The sequence below is a fragment of the Aythya fuligula genome, chromosome 9 (assembly GCF_009819795.1).
Source record: "Aythya fuligula isolate bAytFul2 chromosome 9, bAytFul2.pri, whole genome shotgun sequence".
NCBI classification, from domain to species: Eukaryota; Metazoa; Chordata; class Aves; order Anseriformes; family Anatidae; genus Aythya; species Aythya fuligula.
Window position 1 is genome coordinate 7,238,961 of NC_045567.1, and position 26,021 is coordinate 7,264,981.

General features: G+C 39.8%; 1 protein-coding gene across 1 annotated transcript in view; it reads right to left on the bottom strand.

Annotated features, from left to right (window-relative positions):
- The window catches only part of CLSTN2 (calsyntenin 2), a 276,895-nt gene extending 251,236 nt beyond the window's left edge, over positions 1-25,659 (bottom strand). The window contains exons 1-2 of the mRNA XM_032193232.1: positions 25,640-25,659; positions 24,810-24,868 (exon numbers count right to left, since the gene is read on the bottom strand). Coding sequence (XP_032049123.1) covers positions 24,810-24,868; positions 25,640-25,659 — 79 coding nt within the window. The remainder of the gene's footprint in view (positions 1-24,809; positions 24,869-25,639) is intronic.
- Positions 25,660-26,021: the final 362 nt, after the last annotated feature.

The following is a 26,021-nucleotide window of genomic DNA, read 5'->3' on the forward strand; positions in this document are numbered from 1 at the left end:
TCTCCATCTCTCCCTTGCGTTGGCACTTGTATAATCAAGTCAACCCTTAGCTTTCCATGGAACAGAACACCCAAACCATGATGATTATACATTTCAGTGTGAAGGATTTTCCCCACATCATCTTCATAACTGCAAGGACGTTAGGTCTGTGCTCTGTTTTACAGGAGAATTGTTTATCTGGATAGCTTATGGGATCTAGCCACAAAATGAAAAACAGAAGGTTAAGGACTCAACATAAGAAAACTTTAAAATGCTTATATTTTTGTAAAGTCTTCTGTGAAATGGAATAAAGTTCAAACCATGCATCATGCAAGTCAAGAAATCTTTATGCTGATAACTGAATCAGCTATTAACCCTCAGGAAACTGATCCTGATATATTTTTCTACCTTCAGTTAATATGTACTACAGTTAAAAACAAAAAACAAAACAAAAAAAAATCAAAAACAACCAACACGTTAGAGGCTTAAATGATACTTTTCCTATGAAGTGACTTGAAACACTGTTCATGCACCAAGTATACCTTAGCTCGCCCCAAAGGTGCCTGAAATAGGGTATTTTGGAATGCAGTTCACATGTATATAAAGTACCCCAACAGCTCTTACAATCTCTGAACATTTTTGTTGCTCGGTTCTGTGATCCCTTACTGCCATCCAGCAGAACATGACACAGATGCAGAATCAGGAACATTTATTACTTTCTTGTTGCATCACATCAAGTTTAATTCAATCCCTCTTTTTTCCTTCCCTCACCAAAAAAAATAAATAAATAAATAAAAATGCATACCATCAAAAAGCACTTTTTGGAACAATCCTTTTTAAATTCATTGAATGCCTGCAGGCAGCTCAGTGCACTGTGTTAGGTGTGGATGTTGTGGGCCATATTCTACATAGGTTTAAGTTTGCATGCTTCCAAATGCTGATTTATTATAGATTAAATGAGCAACTGAAAGCACATGTACTTCCAGTTATTCCTGCAACTTTTATCATGTATCTTGAAAATGAAAAAATAATATTAGTCTTTTCACAGAGCAGTTGCTGGTAAAAACAGGCTACTGGCAGGGAACTGTTTTATACTTCTCCAAAGATCACCAAGTGTTATCAAGAAGTCTTAATTTTTTATTTTTTTTTTGTTCACTGGCTTTTTTTTTTTTTTTCTGTAGAGAAATTAAGGAAATGCTTGATTGTGAGGAAAGCTTAATTTGCAAAACGTAATACATATTTCATGAAAGCTCTGATAAAGTGCTTCTAACTTCAGAAATCATATAATCTCCAATAAGTGCTGTACTTTTTTTTTTTTTTTGGGGGGGTGGGGGGGAGTGATAGATTTTTCCATACGCTAAATACCCATCTCTGTTGAACTAACTGGCTGATGATACAAGAAATTAGATTCCACCCGTCAGGTATCTACTCTCAAAAAATAAAAAAAAATCTGCCATGCTATGCTACCTCACAAAAAATAACTCAAATATAACTCATTGCATTTCAGTAAATTATGGCCTTGAGACCAGTAAATTAGTCATTAAATTACTAGACTATATGTATTCTATCCATTTATGAAACTTAGGAAATGCTGAAACACTGAAGGGGTCCCCTGTTCAGGCTTTTTCTATATTATTAACAAATAAATGGATAACAAATAGCAGGTGGATGACCTGGTCCGCATGGTGGCGGAGCTCAAGGAGGAGGTGGAGAGGTTGAGGGCCATCAGGGAGTGTGAGCGGGAGATAGACTTGTGGAGTAACTCCCTGCAGGGCCTCAAGGGGAGGTGCCGAGGTGAGACTCCTCAAATGGGGGCGGACCCCCCGCCCTGTCCCCGTCGGGCAGAGGGAGGGGATCTGGGAGCTGAGGAGGAATGGAAACAGGTCCCTGCTCGACATCGCAGGCGATGCTCTCCCCTTCCAGCCCCACCTTCCCAGGTGCCCTTACACAACAGGTTTGAGGCCCTAGAGATTGAGAGGCCGGTGTGTGAGGAAGAGGTAGCAAATGTTCCCAGGAGGATGCCTGGGGCGAGGAGGTCGACTCCACGCCTCAGGACTGCCTCCACCAAGAAAGACAGGAGGGTTATTGTTGTTGGTGACTCGATTCTTAGGGGAACAGAGGGCCCTATTTGTCGGCCTGACCCTACCCGTAGGGAAGTCTGCTGTCTCCCTGGGGCCAGGGTCAGGGACGTTGCCAGGAAGCTTCCTAACCTGGTACGCCCCTCTGACTATTACCCCCTTTTGATAGTCCAGGCGGGCAGTGATAACATCGAAGAGAGAAGCCTCAAGGCTATCAAAAGGGACTTTAGGGGACTGGGTCGGTTAGTGGATCGAGCGGGAGTGCAGGTGGTGTTTTCGTCCATCCCTATGGTGGCAGGGAGGGGTTCAGAGAGGACACGGAAAGCCCACCTGTTAAACACGTGGCTCCGGGGCTGGTGCCAACGCAGAAATCTTGGGTTTTTTGATTATGGGGCACTTTACTCAGCACCTGGCCTGATGGCCGCAGACGGGTCCCTATCTTTTAGGGGAAAAAGGATCCTGGGCCAGGAACTGGCAGGGCTCATTGAGAGGGCTTTAAACTAGGTAGGAAGGGGGATGGGGCTGAGGCTAGGATTGTTGGGGCTGTGCCAGGGGGAACAATGGCAAGGCCGGAGGATAAGGCAATGGCCCAGCTGAAGTGCATCTACACCAATGCACGCAGCATGGGTAACAAACAGGAGGAGCTGGAAGCCATCGTGCGGCAGGCAGGCTACGACTTGGTTGCCATCACGGAGACGTGGTGGGACCAGTCTCATGACTGGAGTGCTGCAATGCCTGGCTATAAGCTCTATAGAAGGGACAGGCAGCATAGAAGGGGTGGTGGTGTGGCTCTCTATATTAGAGAGTCTTTCGAGGTTGTAGAACTCGAGGTTGGGAATGACAAGGTCGAGTCCCTTTGGGTTAGGATCGGCAGGGACAACAAGGCTAGTGTCCTGGTCGGGGTCTGCTATAGACCGCCGAACCAGGATGAGGAGACGGATGAGGAATTCTACAGGCAGCTGACAGAGGTTGCAAAATCATCAGCTCTTGTACTCGTGGGGGTCTTCAACTTCCCTGACATATCCTGGAAGCACAACACAGCCCTGAGAAAGCAGTCTAGGAGGTTTCTGGAGAGCGTGGAAGATAGCTTCCTGACGCAGCTGGTTAGTGAACCTACCAGGGGTGGTGCCCCGCTAGACCTTCTCTTCACAAACAGAGAAGGACTGGTGGAGGATGTGATTGTCGGGAGCTGTCTTGGGCAGAGTGACCACGCAATGGTGGAGTTCACTATTCTTGGCGAGGCCAGGAAGGGGACCAGTAAAACCGCTGTATTGGACTTTCGGAGGGCTGACTTTGAGCTGCTCAGGACACTGGTTGGTGGAGTCCCTTGGGAGGCGGTTCTGAAGGGCAGAGGGGTCCAGGAAGGCTGGGCGCTCTTCAAGAGGGAAGTCTTAATGGCGCAGGAACGGTCTGTTCCCACGTGCCCAAAGACGAGCTGGCGGGGAAGAAGACCGGCCTGGCTCAACAGAGAATTGTGGCTTGATCTTAGGAGGAAAAAGAGGGTTTATAAGCTTTGGAAAAGTGGGCAGGCCACTAAGGAGGACTTTAAAGAAGTAGCGAGGCTGTGCAGGGACAAAATTAGGAAGGCCAAAGCTCATCTGGAGCTCAATCTGGCTACTGCCGTTAAAGATAACAAAAAACGTTTCTATAAATACATCAACACAAAAAGGAGGACTAAGGAGAATCTCCATCCTTTACTGGATGCGGGGGGAAACTTAGTTACAAGAGATGAGGAAAAGGCGGAGGTGCTCAATGCCTTCTTTGCCTCAGTCTTTAGCGGCAATACCGGATGTTCTCTGGATACCCAGTACCCTGAGCTGGTGGAAGGGGATGGCGAACAGGATGTGGCACTCATTATCCATGAAGAACTGGTTGGTGACCTGCTACGGCACTTAGATGTGCACAAGTCGATGGGGCCGGATGGGATCCACCCAAGGGTACTGAGGGAACTGGCAGAGGAGCTGGCCAAGCCACTGCCCATCATTTATCAACAGTCCTGGCTATTGGGGGAGGTCCCAATCGACTGGCGGCTAGCAAACGTGACGCCCATCTACAAGAAGGGCCGGAGGGCAGACCCGGGAAACTACAGGCCTGTCAGTTTGACCTCAGTGCCAGGAAAGCTCATGGAGCAGATCCTCCTGAGAGTCATCATGCAGCACTTGCAGGGGAAGCAGGCGATCAGGCCCAGTCAGCATGGCTTTATGAAAGGCAGGTCATGCCTGACGAACCTGATCTCCTTCTATGACAGAGTGACGCGCTGGGTGGACGAGGGAAAGGCTGTGGATGTGGTCTACCTTGACTTCAGCAAGGCTTTTGACACCGTCTCCCACAGCATTCTCCTCAAGAAACTGGCTGCTCTTGGCTTGGACTGGCGCACGCTTCGTTGGGTTAGAAACTGGCTGGATAGCCGGGCCCAAAGAGTCGTGGTGAATGGAGCCAAGTCCAGTTGGAGGCCAGTCACTAGTGGCGTCCCCCAGGGCTCGGTGCTGGGGCCGGTCCTCTTTAATATCTTCATCGATGATCTGGACGAGGGCATCGAGTGCACCCTCAGTAAGTTCGCAGATGACACCAAGTTAGGTGCGTGTGTCGATCTGCTTGAGGGTAGGAAAGCTCTGCAGGAGGATCTGGATAGGCTGCACCGATGGGCTGAGGTCAACTGCATGAAGTTTAACAAGACCAAGTGCCGGGTCCTGCACCTGGGGCGCAATAACCCCAAGCAGAGCTACAGGCTGGGAGAGGAATGGTTGGAGAGCTGCCAGGCAGAGAAGGACCTGGGAGTGATGGTGGATAGTCGGCTGAATATGAGCCAGCAGTGTGCTCAGGTGGCCAAGAAGGCCAACGGCATCCTGGCTTGTATCAGGAACAGCGTGACCAGCAGGGCTAGGGAGGTGATCGTCCCCCTGTACTCAGCTCTGGTGAGGCCGCACCTCGAGTACTGTGTTCAGTTTTGGGCCCCTCGCTACAAGAAGGACATCGAGGTGCTTGAGCGGGTGCAGAGAAGGGCGACAAAGCTGGTGAGGGGCCTGGAGAACAAGTCCTACGAGGAGCGGCTGAGGGAGCTGGGCTTGTTCAGCCTGGAGAAGAGGAGGCTCAGGGGCGACCTTATCGCTCTCTATAGGTACCTCAAGGGAGGCTGTAGCGAGGTGGGGGTTGGCCTGTTCTCCCACGTGCCTGGTGACAGGACGAGGGGGAATGGGCTTAAGTTGAGCCAGGGGAGTTTTAGGTTAGATGTTAGGAAGAACTTCTTCACTGAAAGGGTTGTGAGACATTGGAACAGGCTGCCCAGGGAAGTGGTGGAGTCACCATCCCTGGAAGTCTTCAAAAGATGCTTAGATGTAGAGCTTAGGGATATGGTTTAGTGGAGGGCTGTTAGCGTTAGGTTGGAGGTTGGACTCGATGACCTTGAGGTCTCTTCCAACCTAGAAAATTCTGTGATTCTGTGATAATTCTGTGGTAAATGTTTGTTTTGAATTTGAAATTAGATAACAATTACCACAGTAATTTTTACAGATTTCTAGTGACATGTTAAAGAAAATTATTTAACAGAGAAGTGAGCTGGCATTTGGCTTTGGTTTGAACTAGGGAGTACATTAATTCCACTGCAAACATCCTGAGACTACAAAGGCTTATGCTATTGTTCCTGAATTATCCTCAAGCTTTGAATTAGCACACAGGGGACCTCCCAGAGGGCTCCAGAGCATCGATTGTGCCCAGACTATTCTTCAGTGTGTTGATCAATAAGAGACATGTTCAGAAGGTCTCAAAGTATTGTAAATGTGTAATCTCTATAGCAGCATATAAAAATATAAGAGTCAGGAGGGATTTTAAAACAGCACTCTAGCTTCAGCTTCTCAAGACTTCTGTTCAGAAACATCTTCCTTCATCATTGGTAGCTGGCAATTCCATCCAGAATTTTCCAAATAAAATTACTTGAGGATATGGATATTCAAGACTTGAAAATACATTTGTGAATATCTCTATTTCAGGGATAGAAAATTGAAATAAAGAATATGCTTTAAAGATATATTTTTTTTCAGAACTGGCAAATTTCAAAGTAAGAACAGGTCTGTACAAATGAGATTACATATTTCATACAACACATCCTGATCTTACTGAGGAATAAGAGTTTTTAGAGGAATAAATTTTCCTGCCACTGCTTTCTCAACATTAGGAGTTTATCAAAAACTTGAGCTTCATTCAGATGGCATACAGGATATGCCGCTAATGTCAAAGGGTGGCAGGGAGCTGAACCCCTACTTCCACACCAGCCTGTGCCACTACCAAAACTGCTAGGATGCTAAAAACGAGTGTTTTGGTGGAAAGATGAGCTGCTTCTGAGTTGATAGCCAGTTTTCAGAACAAACTGTACAGGTCCCACCAATGCTGGGATGACATGCCATTCAGTCTCATTACATCTCCGCACTGTTTCTACACAAGGAAGAAAAAAAGGTGTGGGGAGGAGATTGACATTTTGTTTTCTGGATTTACTACTGGCTGTAGTTTTGACAAGAATATCTCCTGTCAGCCTCACTTAAAATACTGCTATTCAGCATCTTTTTGTTGCTGTTGTTAGAGCCTCAATTCTTTCTCAAGCAGATCAGGCTACTGTCATTTGCTTGAATACAGACCTTGATTTGAAGTGGGGATTAATTGCCAACGAAAAGACTGCACACTAAGATGTCTCGTTACATGTTGAAGCAGTCTGACAGGAGAAAGAAAAATCTTCCATCAGAGTGCTAAGCAGAGGATGGATCAGGTTTTATGATCTGTCACAGTGATGAATTAATATTTTTTTCTGTCCAAGATGTGTCATCAGAAGTTAGAGTACTAAAAATTACACAATATACTTGCTTTCCCAAAATACTTCCTGTACAAAATGATGCTCTTCTTCAATTGCAAATCCATGCTGGTAAGAAAATGAAGGAGGTTACAGCTGCTACCATGAGCAGCCACCACACTGACCCCTCTGCCAGGGCTGCACTTGTAGTCAAGGGCCTGGAGGGCAGCTGGGGGAGGAAAATGCTTCGCACCCTGCACTGGGAGGAGCAGAATCTGTGTGGGAGGGGCATCATCTGCAGGGGGGTATGTTTCTTCACGGTTAATTTATACCTTAATGAGCAAGGGGAAAGCTCAGCTGCAGCATGGTGCAGCACCCTGCCCTGTGAGAAAAGTGGTGCAAGTGGTCTGGTCTGAAAGCCTTTTCTAAGCTCCCATCACAGAAGGTCATAAAGCTCTGATTTGTATTTAGGAATAAGGTTTTTACATAAGAAAAAAAAAATACAAAAAAAAAAAAAAAAGAACATTCATCCCTCCATACAAATAGGAGCACAGGATTGAAACACTGGGTACCACAGCACAGGGGCTTTAAGCCCTTGATAAATAAAGCTTTCTACAAGAGTCCATGGAGTGGGCAAACTGCACTCCAAGGAACTATATACAAGAGCTATATGCTAACTTCTTATCCACCAAAACAAATTTGGGACTTTATTCTGTCACTCATACTGAAAAATGGATTGCTCCCACAATCCCACATAAAATAAAACAATTGTAATGCTGCAGGGTATTAGTCTATTTTGTGGTAAGCATATTTCTGTTTTGATAAGAGATTACACTAGATTAATATTATACACGGAAAAAGTATACCTTGGGATTCATGAAACACCAGCCTCAAAAAGAAGGTCCAAGTGCGGTTTTCTTTTGAAGGTTTCTGAGTTTTGAAAAGTATTTTCAAGAGCCTGAAAATTTTTCCCATTAGCAGAAATTACCTTTGACAGAGAAGTGTATGAGGGAGAAAGAAATAGCTTTTCAGAAATGTAACTTCTTTCACAACCCATTCAGAAATTTAAGTGTTACTTAAAAATAAACAAATCCATATTTCTGGTTATCTTCATTCACATCACTCTTCTACCACTTGAGCTGCTGATAAGCCACCCTTTCTAAAAAAGGTTGCGTCAAACTTGCAACATATTCTACCCCATTCTAGCAGTAGGACTCCAGAGTATTTTTAAAAGGGGCCCCAAAACAGACAAGCACTTCCAAAATCCCCAGAAAGAGGAAAAACAATCCATCATCTTCAAAGTTGTTAAATGTTAGACCTAATTGCATTATTATTTATTTATTTTTAGAACTAACCCTCTGGAAATGGCATTTCTATGAGCTGAAATGAACAGCTTAAAACACAAATACTGACAACCAGTACTCCTGAATGTTTAACCATCCTAAAGTATGAAGCAGTCAATAATGCCAAGTCAGTGAGTCTTGCAATAAGAAGGAAAAGAGAATTGGAACAGGTACCAAAAAAGTCAAAGGAAATACCACCTTTTTAATGCAACTATGAAGATTCATTTTTAAATATTTATCAATAAAAGGGTAAAGAATATATATAGTCCAGTTTTAAGTTATCTTTGAAACTGCATACACATAATACCTTTGTATTTCCCAACAAAAATTTTATTTAGCCACTCTAATGTCATTTTACGGCTTTGCTCTCTTTGATAGCTTTCAATGCCAAGCTATTTAACTGTGACAGCTGTCAAGAAATCAGCTTTTAGTTTTCTCATTAAAAGTAATGCTGCATTAGTAGCCAAATACGTGAAAATGTGAAATGTTAAAATTTAATGATGGGGAAAAGACTTGGTTTAACTTTAAAAAAAAAAAAAAAGTCAAAATTTTCTGAAGTTGCTAGAAATTGCAGTTTGTTACTATTTAGAAAACAAAAAGTTGTAGGTGTTAACACATTTATTGGAGGTTTAATTAATTACCAAGAAGCTGAAGGATTTAAAATTGACATTGATTTGCACTCGTTTACTCTTCAACACTCAGGACAGACTTAATGTGGGGGCAATGGGTGCAGAAGGATGTTAGACAAATAAAAACACACTCATACCATACCATGTGAAAATATTATGACAAAGTTTATGACAAAAAAAAAAAAAAAGTGACTGAATATTGGTTCCTTTAAAAAAGAAAAATGCAAGAAGCTTTCATTGCAGGCAATACCACAAGCCTACAATGCCTGTGCAAGGAACAGCTGAGATGATCAGATCATCATTAAAGCCACTGCTGTGTGGTATTATCTAAAATATGTGGAAGCTTAAACCTACCAGCCAGTTCAATCTCCTAGCGCATCTACCATAACAGTTAGCAATCATGCTCTATACCTTTCAATAATGGAAGTTATTTTATGAATGAAATAAATCTCTCTCTGCCCAGGTCATTAGATGAGGCCATAACTCAGGTATGCAAGGTAATCTGAGGATAAAGAAGGGGCTGCAATAGACACTCTCTGACACAATCTAGCCACTTAATTCGGAAAAAGGAAAAAAAGTAATCTAGATGTCAATTTTACATCAAATCAAAATTGGAACAAGTGAAGCAGGCATCTTGAACACTTTACAACAGGCAGGTAAAGAAAAACAAAGAAATGAGCCTGATATTTTCATAAAAACAACACCCTTGTTAGCCAACATCTCCCTTTCCATTTCTAAGAATCTTCAATAAAACAACATGAACAAGGAAGTAGCAGTATTTTGAATTTCACTATTTCTGAAAACAAGCTGCCATTTGTAAGTTGATCAAAAACCTTCCAAACAATCTTATACTACAAGTAGACAGAGGTGTAAATTCAACTAGATTCAAGATTAGAAAAGCAAGTTTCTGAGAAAAAAAAGTCATGAAAGACATACTGAAGTTTGTACACATATAAGAAAAGTATTTGCTTCAAGTATTTGCTTTGTAAAAGACTTGTGAGTATAAACGTGCCTGGAACTCACTGCCTATCTATTACCGGAAGGTATCCCATCCTAACATGCATTCACTACATCTTTCACTCTTAATGGAAAACACTGCCTATGGGGAGGACACTTTTATGACAACAGTATCTCTTCAGAGATAAAAGACATCTCATTCTTACTTTAACAAAGCAATTTCACTTGTCTGATTTTCTTCCGGGAAAAGAAATAAAAGGCTGTGAATAGGCTACTAAAATATCCAAATCAGTAGGAACAACTTGGTGCAATTAGTGCTAATGAGACATACACCAACCCATGCAATGTTCCTTATCTACCCACCATAAGTAAGATCATCCTGTATTAACTATGCCTCTTGCATCCAATATTAAGAAGCAAGAATCAGGGGAAAGCAGGACACAACTCAGGTGACCTGAATTCAGGTGGCAGAGTCAATAGGTAATATTTACTGGTCAGCACAGTATCAGCCTTCACTTTAGGACCAAAATCAAAATTATTGACAGCAGCAATTCCAATTATTTCACACCTCCCAAGCATTACCAGAACTTTCTCTACATTTGCATCAATTTCTTTAACGGGAGCTTTGGGAGCTCTCAAATCCAGATGGCTTACTTAGGTGTTTAATTTTATGCACCTGAACTTGCTGTGATGCAAGTTTTGAGATAGATTTATTCATGTTTTTCCCAGTTCACTGAACCTACCCAGAGTAACAAGAATACTTTCCAGCAAGTGTTTATAGGGATGAGCTTTGCACAAATATATTCTTACTCTGCTTTTAAAAGCTGAAGTTGCCTGCATAATTGCCTCAGTACAGTAATCTCAAATGATGATAAGATGATCTTCATTACATAGACATCAGGATTTTAAATTGAGTTTAAGTGAAAGACATTTGTTAGGAGATTCTCAGTGCCCCATCTACATTTTTTCTCCGTTTCTGATTTAACCCCAGTCCTAGTGTGGTTTTACCATCAATAAGCCTTCAGAGAATGCTATCAGACATCACGCTTGCATTGAGTTACTGATGCACGTGATTTCAGCAAATCCATCACTGATGCAGAAAGGTTGCCTTTAATTTTCCAATGTCTCTAAGTTTATCTACTATTGCACCTACATGACTGAAACTGCTTCTGCTTTTTTTTTTTCTCCTTCCTCTTTTGCTTAGTACATACCCACTCCCATATGCCTCCTTTTACAAAAATGGCATTACTTTCATGTACTCTGGATAACAGAGCATTCATTCAGAAGGTTCTATGTTCAGATGCAGGCACAACAGTTATGCATCTCAACAGAAGCTTGATTATGTTACTCTTCTTGCAAGTTTTGTTTCCCGGAATTCATTTACCTGTATTGGATTACAAGAAATAAAACTTGCAACAAGCATAAGGTAAATGGACTCAGATCACTCTCACCAAGAAACTACATTGTTCTTGCTGTGAAGAAGTTCCCAGGTCTTGAAAAAGGAAATATTCATTTTGAATACTTCATCCCATTCTTTGCCACTCTTTCCCTTATGGCACATCCTTCTTCAAAGCACTTTCAGGTGATTATGTCCTCCCCACAATTCTCTCCATTACTGAGTCAGAGTTCACAAAAACACACATGCCTATCTGTCTTCATTTTTACTCCAAGGTGTTTTTTGTTGTTTTATTGTTTTAAGATTTCCATCTACATCATATCACAAATTAATTATATAACAATAATTAAACTATAGAATTTTCCAAGTATTATCCTGATTAGAATCCTCCTTGGTGGTATCAAGATGCATATATTTCCTTAGCTTCTTAATTAACTGTGCTCACAAACCATTACTCCTACAGGAAAACACAATATAGTTTGGATTTTATACACTTTATTACTCAACAGCATTACTTTAAGCTATTTTTAGACTAACAAATTCTGTATAATGCTACATAGGAACTCCTACCCCATATCGATGGGTAAGTGTAGAGCCCCATAAGTCCAAGATCACCAGAAATGGATATTTCACCAGGATGAGGCCCTTTGAGGAATATTTAATTTTATGCGCCACGACATACTGCAGAGCCGTAGTATAATATCTTCCTTTGAGCTTGCACTTTAAAAATAAAGCTAAATAACACAACAACAACAACAACAAATAAACTAAACACAATGACCTAGGTGTCTGGCTAGGTACTACTAAGCTCTACTGCTGCATTTTGACATATTCCATACACACAGCTTGCCACTGACTACAGCTATATAAAATACATGGGATGGAAAGAGAGGGCATCAAATTTCCCTGCAGTTCAAAAGCCTACAGAGGATCTTCAGTGCTTCACAAACCTTTTCCTGCCACACAAACAGTTATGGATCCTCTCAAACCATTCACAGCAATAAACTTAAGTTTTGTGGACTGTGGTATGATTTGTTGCTGCTGCTGGTGCTGAAGAAAAATGTAGCTGTTATGGAAAAGGATGTAAGGCTCATGAAGCTGAAGTTTGTGCTGAGTACCACATTTCAGCTGTAAGTGAACTTTCTGACAGCAGTTCCTGAAGCCAGTTACTTCCCCTGGAAGAAGGATCACAGCACTGTCTAAAACCCACCAGACTACTCTTTGTAAAGGGCACTACCAAAAACAAAGCAAGGAAGAAGAGAAACAACCAAATTCATAAGAAAAAGAAAAAAATATGACAACAAAATTCCTCTGCCCCTGGGAGACTCATGTCCTCACTGACACCTTTCCTTCAGCATTTTGGGTTTGGGACACATTCCACTACTTGTTGAGATTTCACACTTCTACACTAGAGATTGTACATTGAGGTGCAAAGGCATACGGTGAAAAAATAGAAGGATCACAGCTGTTCTTCCAATAAGGGCGTATGTCTTGGGCTGGGAAGCTGGATCCCAAATCCTGTAATTTGAATTAGCCAATCATCAGATAAACGCAGGAAAAACTACTGCGATTTACAAAAAGGGAATCAATGCAACAAAAGCAGAATTCTAAAGTGCTCAACACTTCTATCACAAGTCCTCAAAAGGTGTTTTGAATGCTCAGCAAGCCTAGGAGAAAAAAATAAAAAAATTAAAAAAAAGTTCATCGACTGGTTTAAAGAAGGACATGAACTTGTGCAGGAAGTAACAAAGCCCAAATTCCAACCATAAGTTTTAACCATGAGAAAATCATTAGTCCTTAGTACACAATGCCATAGTCGCTGCTACTTTCAATCATGATTTGCAAGCATTTTCTTATTGTTAAATTAACACTCTGTGCAGCGTGCCAATGTGCACACATGGCAATGCAAAACTTAAAACAGCTTTGAGCAGTCTGCACAATTATGAGATGAAGTGCTGATTATGTTTTACTGTAATTGCTCTTTCTAGCAAATGCTTCAGCAAACCGCAGTCGTGCAATTACAGTATGTTGATGATCAAGTCTATAGCTGCAACCCTACCTTTTAGGAAGACTCACCCGTTCTTATTTATTCTGTAAGGAAAAATTTGAATAACGTGATTATTTTCCTTCCTTTTGTCACTTCAATATCAAATCAACCTTTCACCCCTTAAAGAGTCCCAAAGACACACTTCAACAAAGAGAAGGTCTATGCATCGTGCTTTCTTGTTTTCCCACTCTTCAGCTCTAACTGATGAGAGATCCCACAAAGAATCATCTTCATTTCAAGAGAACAGTAAGACAATCAAACTAACTCCACAGAATACACTTTCATATCGGCTTCCACTAGATATTAGTGTTATAGATTTGATCTTGCCAGCTTTAAGTGTAAATGGCAAGAGGCTACATCAATTCGACATGAAGACATGCTGTGGGAGTTGGGGTTGTTCAGCCTGTAGAAGAGAGGGCTCTGAGGAGACCTTACAGCAGCGTTCCAGTTTCTAAAGGGGGCCTACAGGAAAGCTGGGGAGGGACTCTTTGTCAGGGAGAGCAGTGGTAAGAGCTTTAAACTAAAATAGGCTAGGTTTAGGTTAGCTATTGGAAGGAAATTCTTCACTCAGAGGCAGTGAGGCCCTGGCCCAGGCTGCCCAGGGGAGCTGTGGCTGCCCCATCCCTGGCAGTGCCCAAGGCCAGGCTGGATGGGGCCGGGGGCAGCCTGGGCTGGGGGCAGGGGTCCTTTCCCATGGCAGGGGGGTGGAACCAGATGGTTCCTGAGGTCCCTTCCAACCCAAATCATGCTGTGATATATAGGATATATCCAAAGGTATAGGATATAGCTAAGGCAAGTTTGTAAAGGAATACAATTTCAGCTGGTAGTATTTTACTCACAGGATCACAGAGTTATAGAATAATTTAGGTTGCAAAGAGCCTTTGGAGGCCATCTGGTGCAACCACCTCTTCAAGTTAGGACCAAATCTGTGTTAAGTCTGCTTGCTCAGGGCCTCACACAACCTAGTTTTAAAGATCTCAAAAGGATGGGGACTCCACAGCCTACTTCTTCCATCTCTATTGCAGACTATGTCATGCCCCCCCCCTTTGGCTTTACTTTCCTATTAAATACTTACACACTCTTTTGGCCTAGGACTGTATGTTAGAGGCCCATGAAATGCTTGAAACTGCTTACCACTACAGACTGCCACTGCTTTGATTCTGTTTCAACACACGACTGCTTAAAAGTTGCTTTAAAGTTTGATTGCAACCTTAAATCCCCAAACCAAGGAAAACGCTTACGGTAAATAGAGCAGAAAATAGATACCTGTGCAGTAATAAGGAAGACATAAACAATAGTAGTACAGTTGACAATCACAGAATCATCTAGGTTGGAAGAGACCTCCAAGATCATCTAGTTCAGCCTCTGACCTAACATTACCAGGCCCTCCACTAAACCATATCACTGAAATCTGCATCTAAACGTCTTTTAAAGACCTCCAGGGATGGTGACTCCACCACTTCCCTGGGCATCCCGTCCCAATGCCTCACAACCCTTTCAGTGAAGAAGTTCTTCCTAACATCCAACCTAAACTTCCCCTGGCGCAACTTTAGCCCATTCCCCCTTGTCCTGTCACCAGGCACGTGGGAGAACAGGCCAACCCCCACCTCGCTACAGCCTCCTTTAAGGCACCTGTAGAGAGCAATAAGGTCGCCCCTGAGCCTCCTCTTCTCCAGGCTGAACAAGCCCAGCTCCCTCAGCTGCTCCTTGTAAGACTGATTTCAAATGCATTAAAAAGAAAACTTCATTGTATTTTCCAAAAGCAGTTTATATTCAGCCTTTTTAAATTAGCACACTGGCTCAAAAATTTCTACAAAGGCTGGAAAAGAAAGTTTCAGCATAATTTTCCCCACAGCTTTACTATGTCTTACTCATCTTCCAATGCTGAAAACACACTATATTGTAGTTACAGAACAAGATTTTGTGCATCTCTATAAAGCTATTGGATCTCGTCACCTCTCTTCTCTGTCTGGTGGAGCATATCCAGCTAGTAATGGATGTGTGGAGGGAAGTATCTACAGGCTTAGGAATGAAGCATACATCAAAGTGACTCAGTATGAAGGTGAAGGGAATTAAGATACTAAAACAGATTCAAAATCTCAATAAATCCACAGAAGTTCTTACACTTTGATGTTACTCACTGTGGAATTCTGAGGACCTAATCTTCAGTTCAAGAGACCAAAAAAAAGGACCTACTCCAATTAATATGGGCCTGTAACATGTAGCAACTATTATTTCTGCAGCATCCTGGACCTTAATTCTATGGCAACAGATAATTCAGATAATCTCAGATAATCCTGAGATTACACCTTTTTTAGAGGATACTGAAGTCAAAAATACAAGCCAAGATTTACACTGGTTTTCATTTTCTTCTCTTTCCTCAAAGCTTTTTTTGTTTTGTTTTGCTTTTCATGTGCAGCACCTTTCCACACCATCTTAGATTTCATAGCCCTTTTTTTCAGATGCATGAGTAAACATAGTTTGTAATCTGTCCCACTACAAACACTTTATATATGTTTATATATGTATATGTATACATATATATGTATATATATGTGTATGTGTATATATATATATATACATATATAAATATATGTAATCTTATATCCTCTAGGATATAAGATGTATCCTCTATGGCAAACCTCCAAACAACTGTCTTAGTCTGTCACGTCCAATGACATGATGCACAGGAACGGCACAGAGTTGCACCAGGAAAGGTTTAAACCAGATATTAAGAAAAATTTCTTTACTGTAAGAGTGGTCAAACATGGAACAAGTATCCTAGAGAGGTGATTGATGCCCATACTTGTCCGTGTTCAAGAGGCACTTGGATAATGCCATTAATTATATGCTTTAACTTTTGGGGAGCCCTCCAGTGCTCAGTTGGACTTGATGAGCTTTGTAGGTCTCTTCCAACTGAACTAGTCTACTCTATTCTACATACTACCTCTTCTTGCATCCCCTATGTTGCCACAATCCAAACCATATGGATGAGTTCAATTTATGCTGCACCACATTTTGAGTTTACAATTTCTCTCAGATCCCTTTAGTGATTCTGAAGTGGAGGACTCAATAACTGTATAAGGTCTGGCTGGACTAAGGAAGGTTGGATCTAAGTTCTAATTTTGTTTTATTTATGTCTATTAGTCTGTCAACAAATACAAAAACCTGATGCCAATTTGAATGTGCATATTTAAAGAACAGATGGCAAAACAACCCGAATACTTGAGATTTTTAATTCTGAGCTGCATATTGTTGCCTTTTGCTTTTCAAAATAATCTTCAGACTGGATCAGTTTGTACAAAACAAACAATTCATATGCATCAGTTTACCATATGGATTGATCACAGCTGGAGTTCTATGTTAAACTATAAACACTCAAAATCTATTTTTTTCCTCCCTCATGCATAAAATTCTAGGATCTGCACCACAATTCCACTGCAATAGAATGTTTAATTACATAGAAAGCCAGGAGCCTCAATCATTACACCTTCTTGCAATAAATCCAAGCAAGTTTTATTAATATTTCTCAGTAAAACAGCAGCAAACAGCACCTAAAATTAAAAAATCATCATTCTATTCAAATGCATGAAACAAAATTACTTGAGTTCTTCACGTTCATAATTTTAGTTTTAAAAACTCAATAGTCCATTTCCTTCCACCTCATCACCACCAAAACCAGGATGAACATTTTTAGATAGAAGCTAATTTAGTCTTATATTAGAAAGGTTATTTTCTTTTTCTAATAAGCTATTTTTAGAAGTCTTGGTAATAGAGAAAAAAAGAATACTTAAATCTTCCTTCAGCTGAACAAGTGCAGACTGGTATGATAACAAGTAAAAAATAAGTAAAACTACTTCAGCTGAAGCAAGTCCTAGTATGATAAAACCTTGAAACATAAGCGAATCATTTTCATCATGCAGTTGTAGCAGGATTTTCTACATTTAGAACTCAGTTGTTAAAAAGAATGAGGCTCTTCAACGTCAGTCTTCCACAAGTCATCATTTCTATACATTACATAGTCGCTCATATCAAGAATAACTATCCATGACATATTTGTCTGAATTATTTGGAGTTATTATGAGAAGAATTCCTGTTACACCTGCTTAGCGATATTTTTCCAGGCCATATGCTCTCAAAATAGCCTCTTCTGTGTCAAGACAAGTATAGCATAATGATTCAATAGAAAAGTGAATCAATGTCTACTTGAAATTTGCTGTGCACATGTCCTCCAACCATCAGGATCTCTCTATTTTGGAAATATTAATTTATACAACTTCCTAGGTAGGACAATAGTGACCAAAAGAAGAGTCTCTTTTGACTAAAGTTGTTTTGAATTTTAAAATTCAAAATTTAAAAAAATTACAGTATTCATTGCAATGCTTTCTTTAGTGTAAGGCTCAAAGTATATAACATACCTGTTCACGTGACCATAATAAACAAAAGCAGACTCCCAGATACCAAAAACTATTGTTGCTTAGCTAGGCAAATGTAACAGACAGCATTTCCTTCAAACATTGGATTTGGGTAGCCCATTAAGAGTCAGGCAAAAAATTAAAAAATAAAAAAAAATATAATCATCAAAATCAGGTTTATCAGGACTTCATTAGTGCTGGTTATAATAGCTTTCCCCCAGCCTTGGAAAACCAACAAAATCAAAACTAACAAAATGCTTCAAGTACAGAAATGTGATGTCTGTAACACAGATCTTCCCCCCTCTTGTTTAAATGGGTGTTGAAATCCCTCAGTTTCAGAAATAGGCAGTTAACACATCTGCAGCACTGTTTTGAACCTTCTAAAATTCTGGGAACAGCCCTTTATTGGATTATTTTTCATTTTTTGATTATTACAGCAGTCTTGTTTACTTGGTAAAAGCTAAGATTCAGAAGAACGAGTAATATTAATCTGTCAACTCTGTCAATTGTTCCCCTGATAAGAAATGTTGGATTAAAATTTACTGGGTCAGTTTGTTTATTGTTACTTCTTATTTGAAATGGAAAAACAGACACAGATTACTACTTACTGAAATTCATCTCAGCTGTGAAATAAAGTGCATTTTACTTGCCCTTGCAAACTGTGAATTATCTGATTGAGGGTTTCTTGCAGTCAAGATAATAGATATAACCATAAAAAGTGGCAACATTCACATTCTTATCTGGCTTAGCACAAGCCAGATGTGCAACAGCAGAAGTTTTAAGTAGTTGACACTCTCATAGCAAATGTGAAATTGAGAAAATTCCTGGTACAGTTAGCAGATAAGCATTTTCATGTTTGCCTGCGCCTCTCTGTCCCCCAATGACCAACACGGTCCCATATCTGGATTTGGGCTGGCATAGTGACCAAAGGAAATTACACAAATTTTTCCACTACTGGGACATGCTTTAGGTTACAGCTTCTTTTATATCTACTATTTTCATATAGTATAAGAATATCACTGAAGTGGATTCCAGTGATTCTTTAGAAGAATGGATGGGTTTTCCACCCTGCTACCCATTTTAGCCTTCTTACAGACAAGAATTACTTTAGCAGTTGCATGAAAAAGGGAGAGATATCAGGGTGAAAGAAGCACAAGTTGTTTAAATCCATACTTATAACCTATTATCCCTTCCACCTAGACCCAGTCAGGTGCACAGCGCAGTGGATGTCCAACTACAAAAAGAAAAGAATCAGATACTTGGTCTTGCTTTATTCCTTACATTCTCTTATTTTATTTTATTTTTCATCCACACATAAATATAAGGAATTTATACGTTTATACAGGAAACACCATTCTGGTAAGAGTAACAACAGATATCAGGTCCCCATACCAGACCCCAGGTATCCATACCCAGGAGAAACCATCAAGATTTACTCAAAATACTCTCACTATTGACAAAAATAATACTGCTATAAAATGTAACCTGTTCTCAGCCACAAGAATAATGTTGATATCATTCAGGGTGAAGATATAAGAAAGGTAGCAAATGAAGGTTTGCACCACTACTCCATGTGAGGTTCATCTCCTCAGTTAGATAAAGGAACTCAAATAAATCACCGTGGTCTCTTTCAGAAATTTAAGAAAATCCTTTGAACCTTGCAGATTTATATGGAAACAAGAAATCTAACTCACTGGAACTAAAAGTATTATGTAAGAATTATTCTTTTTTGTGTAAAGTGGCTTTACATGACAGTATATTAGTTTCAAAAAAACAAACGAACAAAAACCACCCACATTTCTGGACCATAAACAATCAGAACATGTGTAGATGTAATAACTGATAGCCTCCAACTGCAAGAAGCTTAAAAACTGCTAAGGCGGTCAAGCAACTGGTACATTATACCCTCTTTATGCATATATTTATTATATCTACCCATTTACTGTTTAACTGTTTTAGAAGATAGATGCAGTTTTGAAAAGCTTGGTGTATATTTCACAGACCCTGCAGTAACAGCTCTATAATCTTAAATCATGATGACAGTACTAGCATAAGAGACTATTATTGGATCTGGCAGGGACGGAGTTAACTTTCTTCCCAGCTGACAACCAGTATGGTGCTGTGTTTTGAATTTGTGACAAAAACAGTGTAGGTAACACCCCTATGTTTTGGCTGCTGCTGAGCACCACTTGCCCAGCATCAAGGCTTTCTCTTTTTACCCACTGTGCCCCCAGCGAGTAGGCTGGGGGTGGACAAGAGTTTGGACACAGCCAAGACAGGTCAGCTGTCACTGCAGCTGACCAAAGGAACATCATGCTCAGCAATAACAACCAAGGGGACGTTTTTCAGGAAAGGTAGCCATGCCTTGGAGATCGGCTGGGCATTCGTCTACCTGTGAGACGTTGTGAGTGACTACCTGTGCATCACTTATTTTGGTTTTAGGGTTGTTTGTTGTTTTTTGTTTTGTTTTGTTTTTGTCGTCTTGTTCCGCCCCCTTTCTTCCTCCACATTCAATTATCTCCATCCCACGAGGCTTTTGGTTTTCCTATTCTCTCCCCAGTCCAGCTGGAAACAAAGTAGTGAGCAAGCAGCTCCAAGGTGTCTAGCTGCTCACTGAGATCAATCCACCAGAGACAAATAGCTTAGAGGTACATTTCTTCATTCCTACCAGAGAAAGGTCATTTTTAATGGCCAAAGAAATTAATCAGTTAAAATCATATTCTGGTGCAGCACACCTTGCAAACTGAGAGCAGCAAAAATTGCCACTTAAAAGAGCATGTTCAAGTCTTCTGACCTTTTTTTATTATTTTTTTTTTTTTATATTTTAATAGGCAACACATCTCCCTCCAAAGTTTTATGTAAGAGTCTCTTCCAATCAGACTGGTTATTTAAGGTAGCAGTCCAGTGTTATTAAAACACTTACAGGATTTTCTAGTAAAATCAATAGAGGAAGCTTCATCCCTACTGTGACTTTTAGACAATATTCACGGGCATGTAGAGACTTTGTTGTGTATAGATTAGATAAATCCCAAAGAAAATGACCATGGTTACTTTACAATTACAGCTGTGTGTTTATGCAATATATGAATATATAGAACCATATTTGAATCAGGCAATTCAAATTGGTTTGAGGTTATATGAAGTCACACTGAGCTGACTGTTCTGCTTACAAAACTCAAACTGTCATTTAACTGTATTTTGTGCATCTCTGCCCTACACAAAACAAACACACCCATGGAGAATGGTCACTGTATTCCTATGAAGACAACCTCTTTGTGCCTGTATGGTCAACAGGTTTGGATGAAGCTGGGCTGAGTCACGCATTCACATACACAGACTGCTACTGGCTTCTTTGAAAAGGGTGAGTTTCTTAAGATGAGCAGTTTCTGGGTGGCTGCCTGTTAAAGCACAATGACACAGTCACCAGAGCAGTGACAAAAGGCATGAAAGGAAAAATTGGAGTTTCAAGTCTTTCAGGGCTATTCTTGCCAGTGGTACAGCATCACTTTCCAGAAAGATTAAAAAGAGAAAAAAGCCTCCGAAGAAAGCCTGTCCCTCCACAACTCAGTACTTTCTTCTTAAAGAGAGGGGCAGGAAGAAAGATTTTCTCCCCAGCATCCCATAGGTACATCAGCTTCATCACTTATTGTTTCTTTCCCCTTTCCCCTGATATGAGTGAAGTCCTTACTCCTAGCAGTCTTGGGTAGAAGAAAATGGAAATTAATAACTGAACTGAACTTGCTACCTCACCCTTCCCCTACTCTGAACAAATCAACAATTCACACCTAACACAGATGCTGTTTTCTGCTAAATCCAAGAGACAAAACACTCTTGAAACCAAAGAGCCAAAATGTTTTGAACTCAATGCCACCAGAAGTAGTTTCCATATTCATATTGTCTTTAACAGAAATTCATTATACCTTTAGAATATTATAGTAATTTCTGTGTGTATTTGGTAGACTATACTTCTGGAGGATGACTTCTCCCACCACTGATCTTTGACATTAACTCTCCTACTGTGGTAAAACTTTTAACTTGAATTCATAACAGCAAATTAACATTTATACTCTAGAAAGTCCTTGTTGTATTGATGTAGAACTTTTCTCACATAGAATATTCTATAAATATGCATTATTGAGAGAAATGCTATTTGCAAAATTCAGAAGACGGAGCAGAGACTACAGAAAGTACTGATTTTATTTTTTTTTATGACTTAGTACATTCTTATGCATAGAACTTAATCTCAAAATGTGCAGAGGTATAAACCCTAAGGAAGGAACATCACTATGAGTTATAAGAAGAACAAAAGAAAAAACGTATGTATTAAGCACATAATTCTGGATCTGCTAACAACTTCAATCACTTCTTACCACTAGGGCTCTCATAATATGTTTTTGTAATATTCCTTCTTAAAGAAACAATGAAATATGTGTTTTAGGAAGTGCAATGCAATGAAGTTTAATTCAAATTCACTGATTTTGCCTTCCCAGCAGCTTTTCAGTGACTAATGCACTCACCTTTTTTGTCTCCCATGTATGATACAGTGCAAATTACTAAACAGAGCCGCCCAAAAGGCACATCTTTTATACATATGGTTACCTACAGACTGTACAAGGTTGAGTTTTTTTTTCTGCCTTTTCAGGTTCATAACCTTTAAAGTACTTCAGCAGTACCAAACATGTAATCCTAAAGGTCTCAAGCCTCACACTCCAACATTCAGGAAGAGCCTGGCCAATGCAAGCCATGAGAAGTCATTTTCCCTTCCATGCAGACACCACGCATAGCCTCAAATACACTGGTGTGATGAGCTCCCAAGGTGGCCCACGCAACTTGGTGACAAAGCACATAAATTATTGCCTAAACGTGTGGGTATACACAAACCTCCCTTGTACACAGATATATGGATGTGTGATCCTTGTGATACATAAACTGTAATGAACTTCAGATGATGCTGGGCATTCTCAACTAAAGGGATGGTCTGAAACCTCTCCCCCCCATCCTCCCTTGGTAACATGTCTACATCAGAGTGTTTAGAAAAAAATGACAACATTTTGAAGCAACTCAGCATAGGCACGGGAACACACCCAGTGGGGATGGATTAGCTAACAAACATTTTAAAAGACATAATAAATACAATTTAGGACATTTGTCACTAATATGTGGTGGTTGTTTTTATTGTCTTGTTTTGTTTTTAATGTATTATACAAACACCTGATGAACACATGTGATTAGTGGTATCACTATCGTGCACTTCAGCCTGGCAAAAGCTCTGACTTTAAAGACTCTCCAAAGAAGCTGGCAGAACGCCATTTGCAGATTACAGCAGGAGGATGTTCCTTAAGTGAAGGGCATTTCAAAAGAGCATTTTCTGTCTTCACTTAAAAGTGAACGATCTGACATATAGGAGTCTTTCAAAAAGGTATGTGAATTCCTACGACATCACTGACTGACAGAAATCTAACAGTAAAAGGCCAAAAATGCAAATCTGTGATAGATTGAAAGCCAGGCTCCATGTCACCCTCATCTTGAAGACAGCGTTCAGCCATTGGTACAAAACTATTCCTGACGTATCTCAAACACAGCTTTTATGGAGCCATGATTTATTTCCATAACTTACAAGGTAAAGAAGGAACTGTTTGACTTCGGATGGGCAGGATACAGTTATTTATGTTTACTTTACATATTTTAGATTACTTGCTTGAAGGAGAAGACATGAAACAGATGGGAGAGGAATAATATCTTCAATGCAAAATCCCTTCTATATGGAGAAAATTCCTTTGAGGTGCCAAAAAGAAACAGCAAGCAAGGCAAGAACAGAGTTGAGATACAGCTTAATGAGAGAGAATGAATGGAACATTAACACAGCTGCAGAATAATTTTAAACTATCTGCAGGAATCTGGAACTTATTTTGGCAACTGGTAGGATTACTCCCTGACTTGGACCATCATTGCAGCAGAAATAACACCCAGAGAGACTAAATAACAAGAAATATAAAAACCTTGGCTCAACAAATATCAAGATAAAGAGAGATCAAGGTAAACGAGACCTAAAATGCAACTAGGGGATAAACAAAGCAAATGGAAAAAATAATAATAAAAAAAAGGTACCTCTGATGACCATAATTTTATTTCAAAGATAAGCCACTATGTCTTGAACAACCAGTACCTAATAACAAACCAAATCATGCAGCTATTACTGTCTATATAGTTCATTTAAGTGGATCCTAAAGAAATTATTTCAGTGCAAAGGTCTTGGTATTTTTCTCAGTTTTTTTCCTATAGGACAAGCTTAAGGAATATGCTCATACAAATTCATCAAAATATAAGGCTGAATTTTACATTAGACTAGTACACGTGACCAATACCTAAGAAAAGGGACATCCTCTGCACAGTGAAGTCCCAAAGAACACTAAAACAAAATTGCATGTTGCCTCCTGTAGGGCTAAAACAGAGTACTTTTAGAAGTCATTCCAGTTTAAAGGGATTAATGATTTAAAAATACCGTTTAATCTCAGCAATTATACGTGAGGTATATTTTGCATTTGATAATTAGTTTGTAACTGCAATGATAATTAGGCACTTCATTATCCTAGTACAGCTTATTTTTAAGAAGGCAGGGTACTTTCAATGCATTCTGATCAAGACTGTGCTTGTTAGTGAGTTGATGAAAGCATGAACTATAATAAGAGGGAACTACCAAATAAATTTTCCTCCAAAGATCCAATTAAAAAGAAACATAAATATGACTAATTCAGTCATTAATATTTGTGAAAATATTATGCAGATAACATATCACTGAAATGTGCAACTTCAGCATGGGGATCTCTTCCCTATGAACTTGGATGTGCAAGGCAGCAGCAGCATTTTCTAACCTCTTCAGCCAAAAGAGATGACATATGGCCCCTCCAGTAAGTAGAGCAACTCTCTCACTCATCTGTTTCCAAATTATCAGTCAGCTGAGCATACAAAAGTTACCCTCAAAAAGAAGGCTCACATTAATTTGTTAGTGCCCTATAGTGGTATTTTATATAAACAGCAAAACAATTGAAACAAGTGCTGTAGGGCAAGCAGTTGTTTGACAGTGGTAAGCAGGACCTTTGTTAGATCACCTTTTTATCTACCATTTTCTTTTTTTCCCTTTCTTAATTTAAATCATAAAAATTGGGAAAAATACTGCATTCTGCTTACCTAGGCTTCTTCCTTTATTTTTATGGGGTGCCAACTTTTTCAAGGCATCGTTAGTTCTCCTGATAATTGACACAGAAAAGAGCAGTAAGGGACAGCAACAATACCTCCCTGACTACATCAAGCCACGGGCTCCGCAAACAAGTGGCTAGAATAGCATAGAAAAGGAATTTGTGTGTTAAAGAAACGAAAGGACTTCTAAAACCCGTTTTTAAATAAAAAATAAAAAAGAAAAGATTTGTTCTAGATTTTAACAATGATAAATATGGCACTTAGCATACACATTATTGGCAATTGATAAGGCAAAGATTATCAACTCTCTATAAATAGCATAATATGAATACACTAATACACTCAGTATGATAATTTCAGTAATTCCTACCTGACCTTTACTAAATAGAAGCCTTGATAATAACTTCATTACCAGTAGCAATATCCAGATACTTTGGAGCAAATCTAAAGGTGACATTTCAACTTCAGTTGAAATTTGAATTTGAACTGAATTTGAATTCAGTTGACATTTCAACTTCAGTTATTTCATAAAGCTTTTTTTTTTTCTTTTTTTTTTTTTTTTTCCCCTGCTACTATATAAGGTTTGTTAATATTTTGGGGCAGAGCTTCTGTGGACCATGGTTTAAAGTAACAATCTTCTCATTGAATTTAGACAAGTTATGACACCACCTAAATAAATCTGACCACATAAAATGCTGTTATATTGAAATCGGTTAACCCTAAATTATAACAATAATAATAGATAAATAAAACATCCTTGAAGTTAGTTCCTGGATGACTCTAGAAAATTGATATAACACAGGAAAGCTGGGACTTCCCACCTAGAAGTTCCCACACTCATTTTTAAAACCAACAGAGTAATGAGGGGAGCAATATAATAGAGGAGACAGAACAAGTTACAATTGGACATACAAAAGACAAGGTTAACACATCCAGAAAGAAATTTGGAAAGAAAACTGAGTAAAAGAACTGTAACTGAGATGGATCTATGAGACCCATAAATAGAAGAAAGCACTGACACAGTAAGAAAAGAAGTAACAAAAAAGCTATGGCAGAAGCAAGGTGCTGAAACAAACTTGTACATTTTCAAAGGCAGCTGAGACCTCAACCAGAGAAAGGTGCAGGTATAGAAGTACAACTTTTCCTGAAAAAGGAACTCAGCTTTCTCAATTACTCTTGGAGATTTAAAACAGCCTATAATGA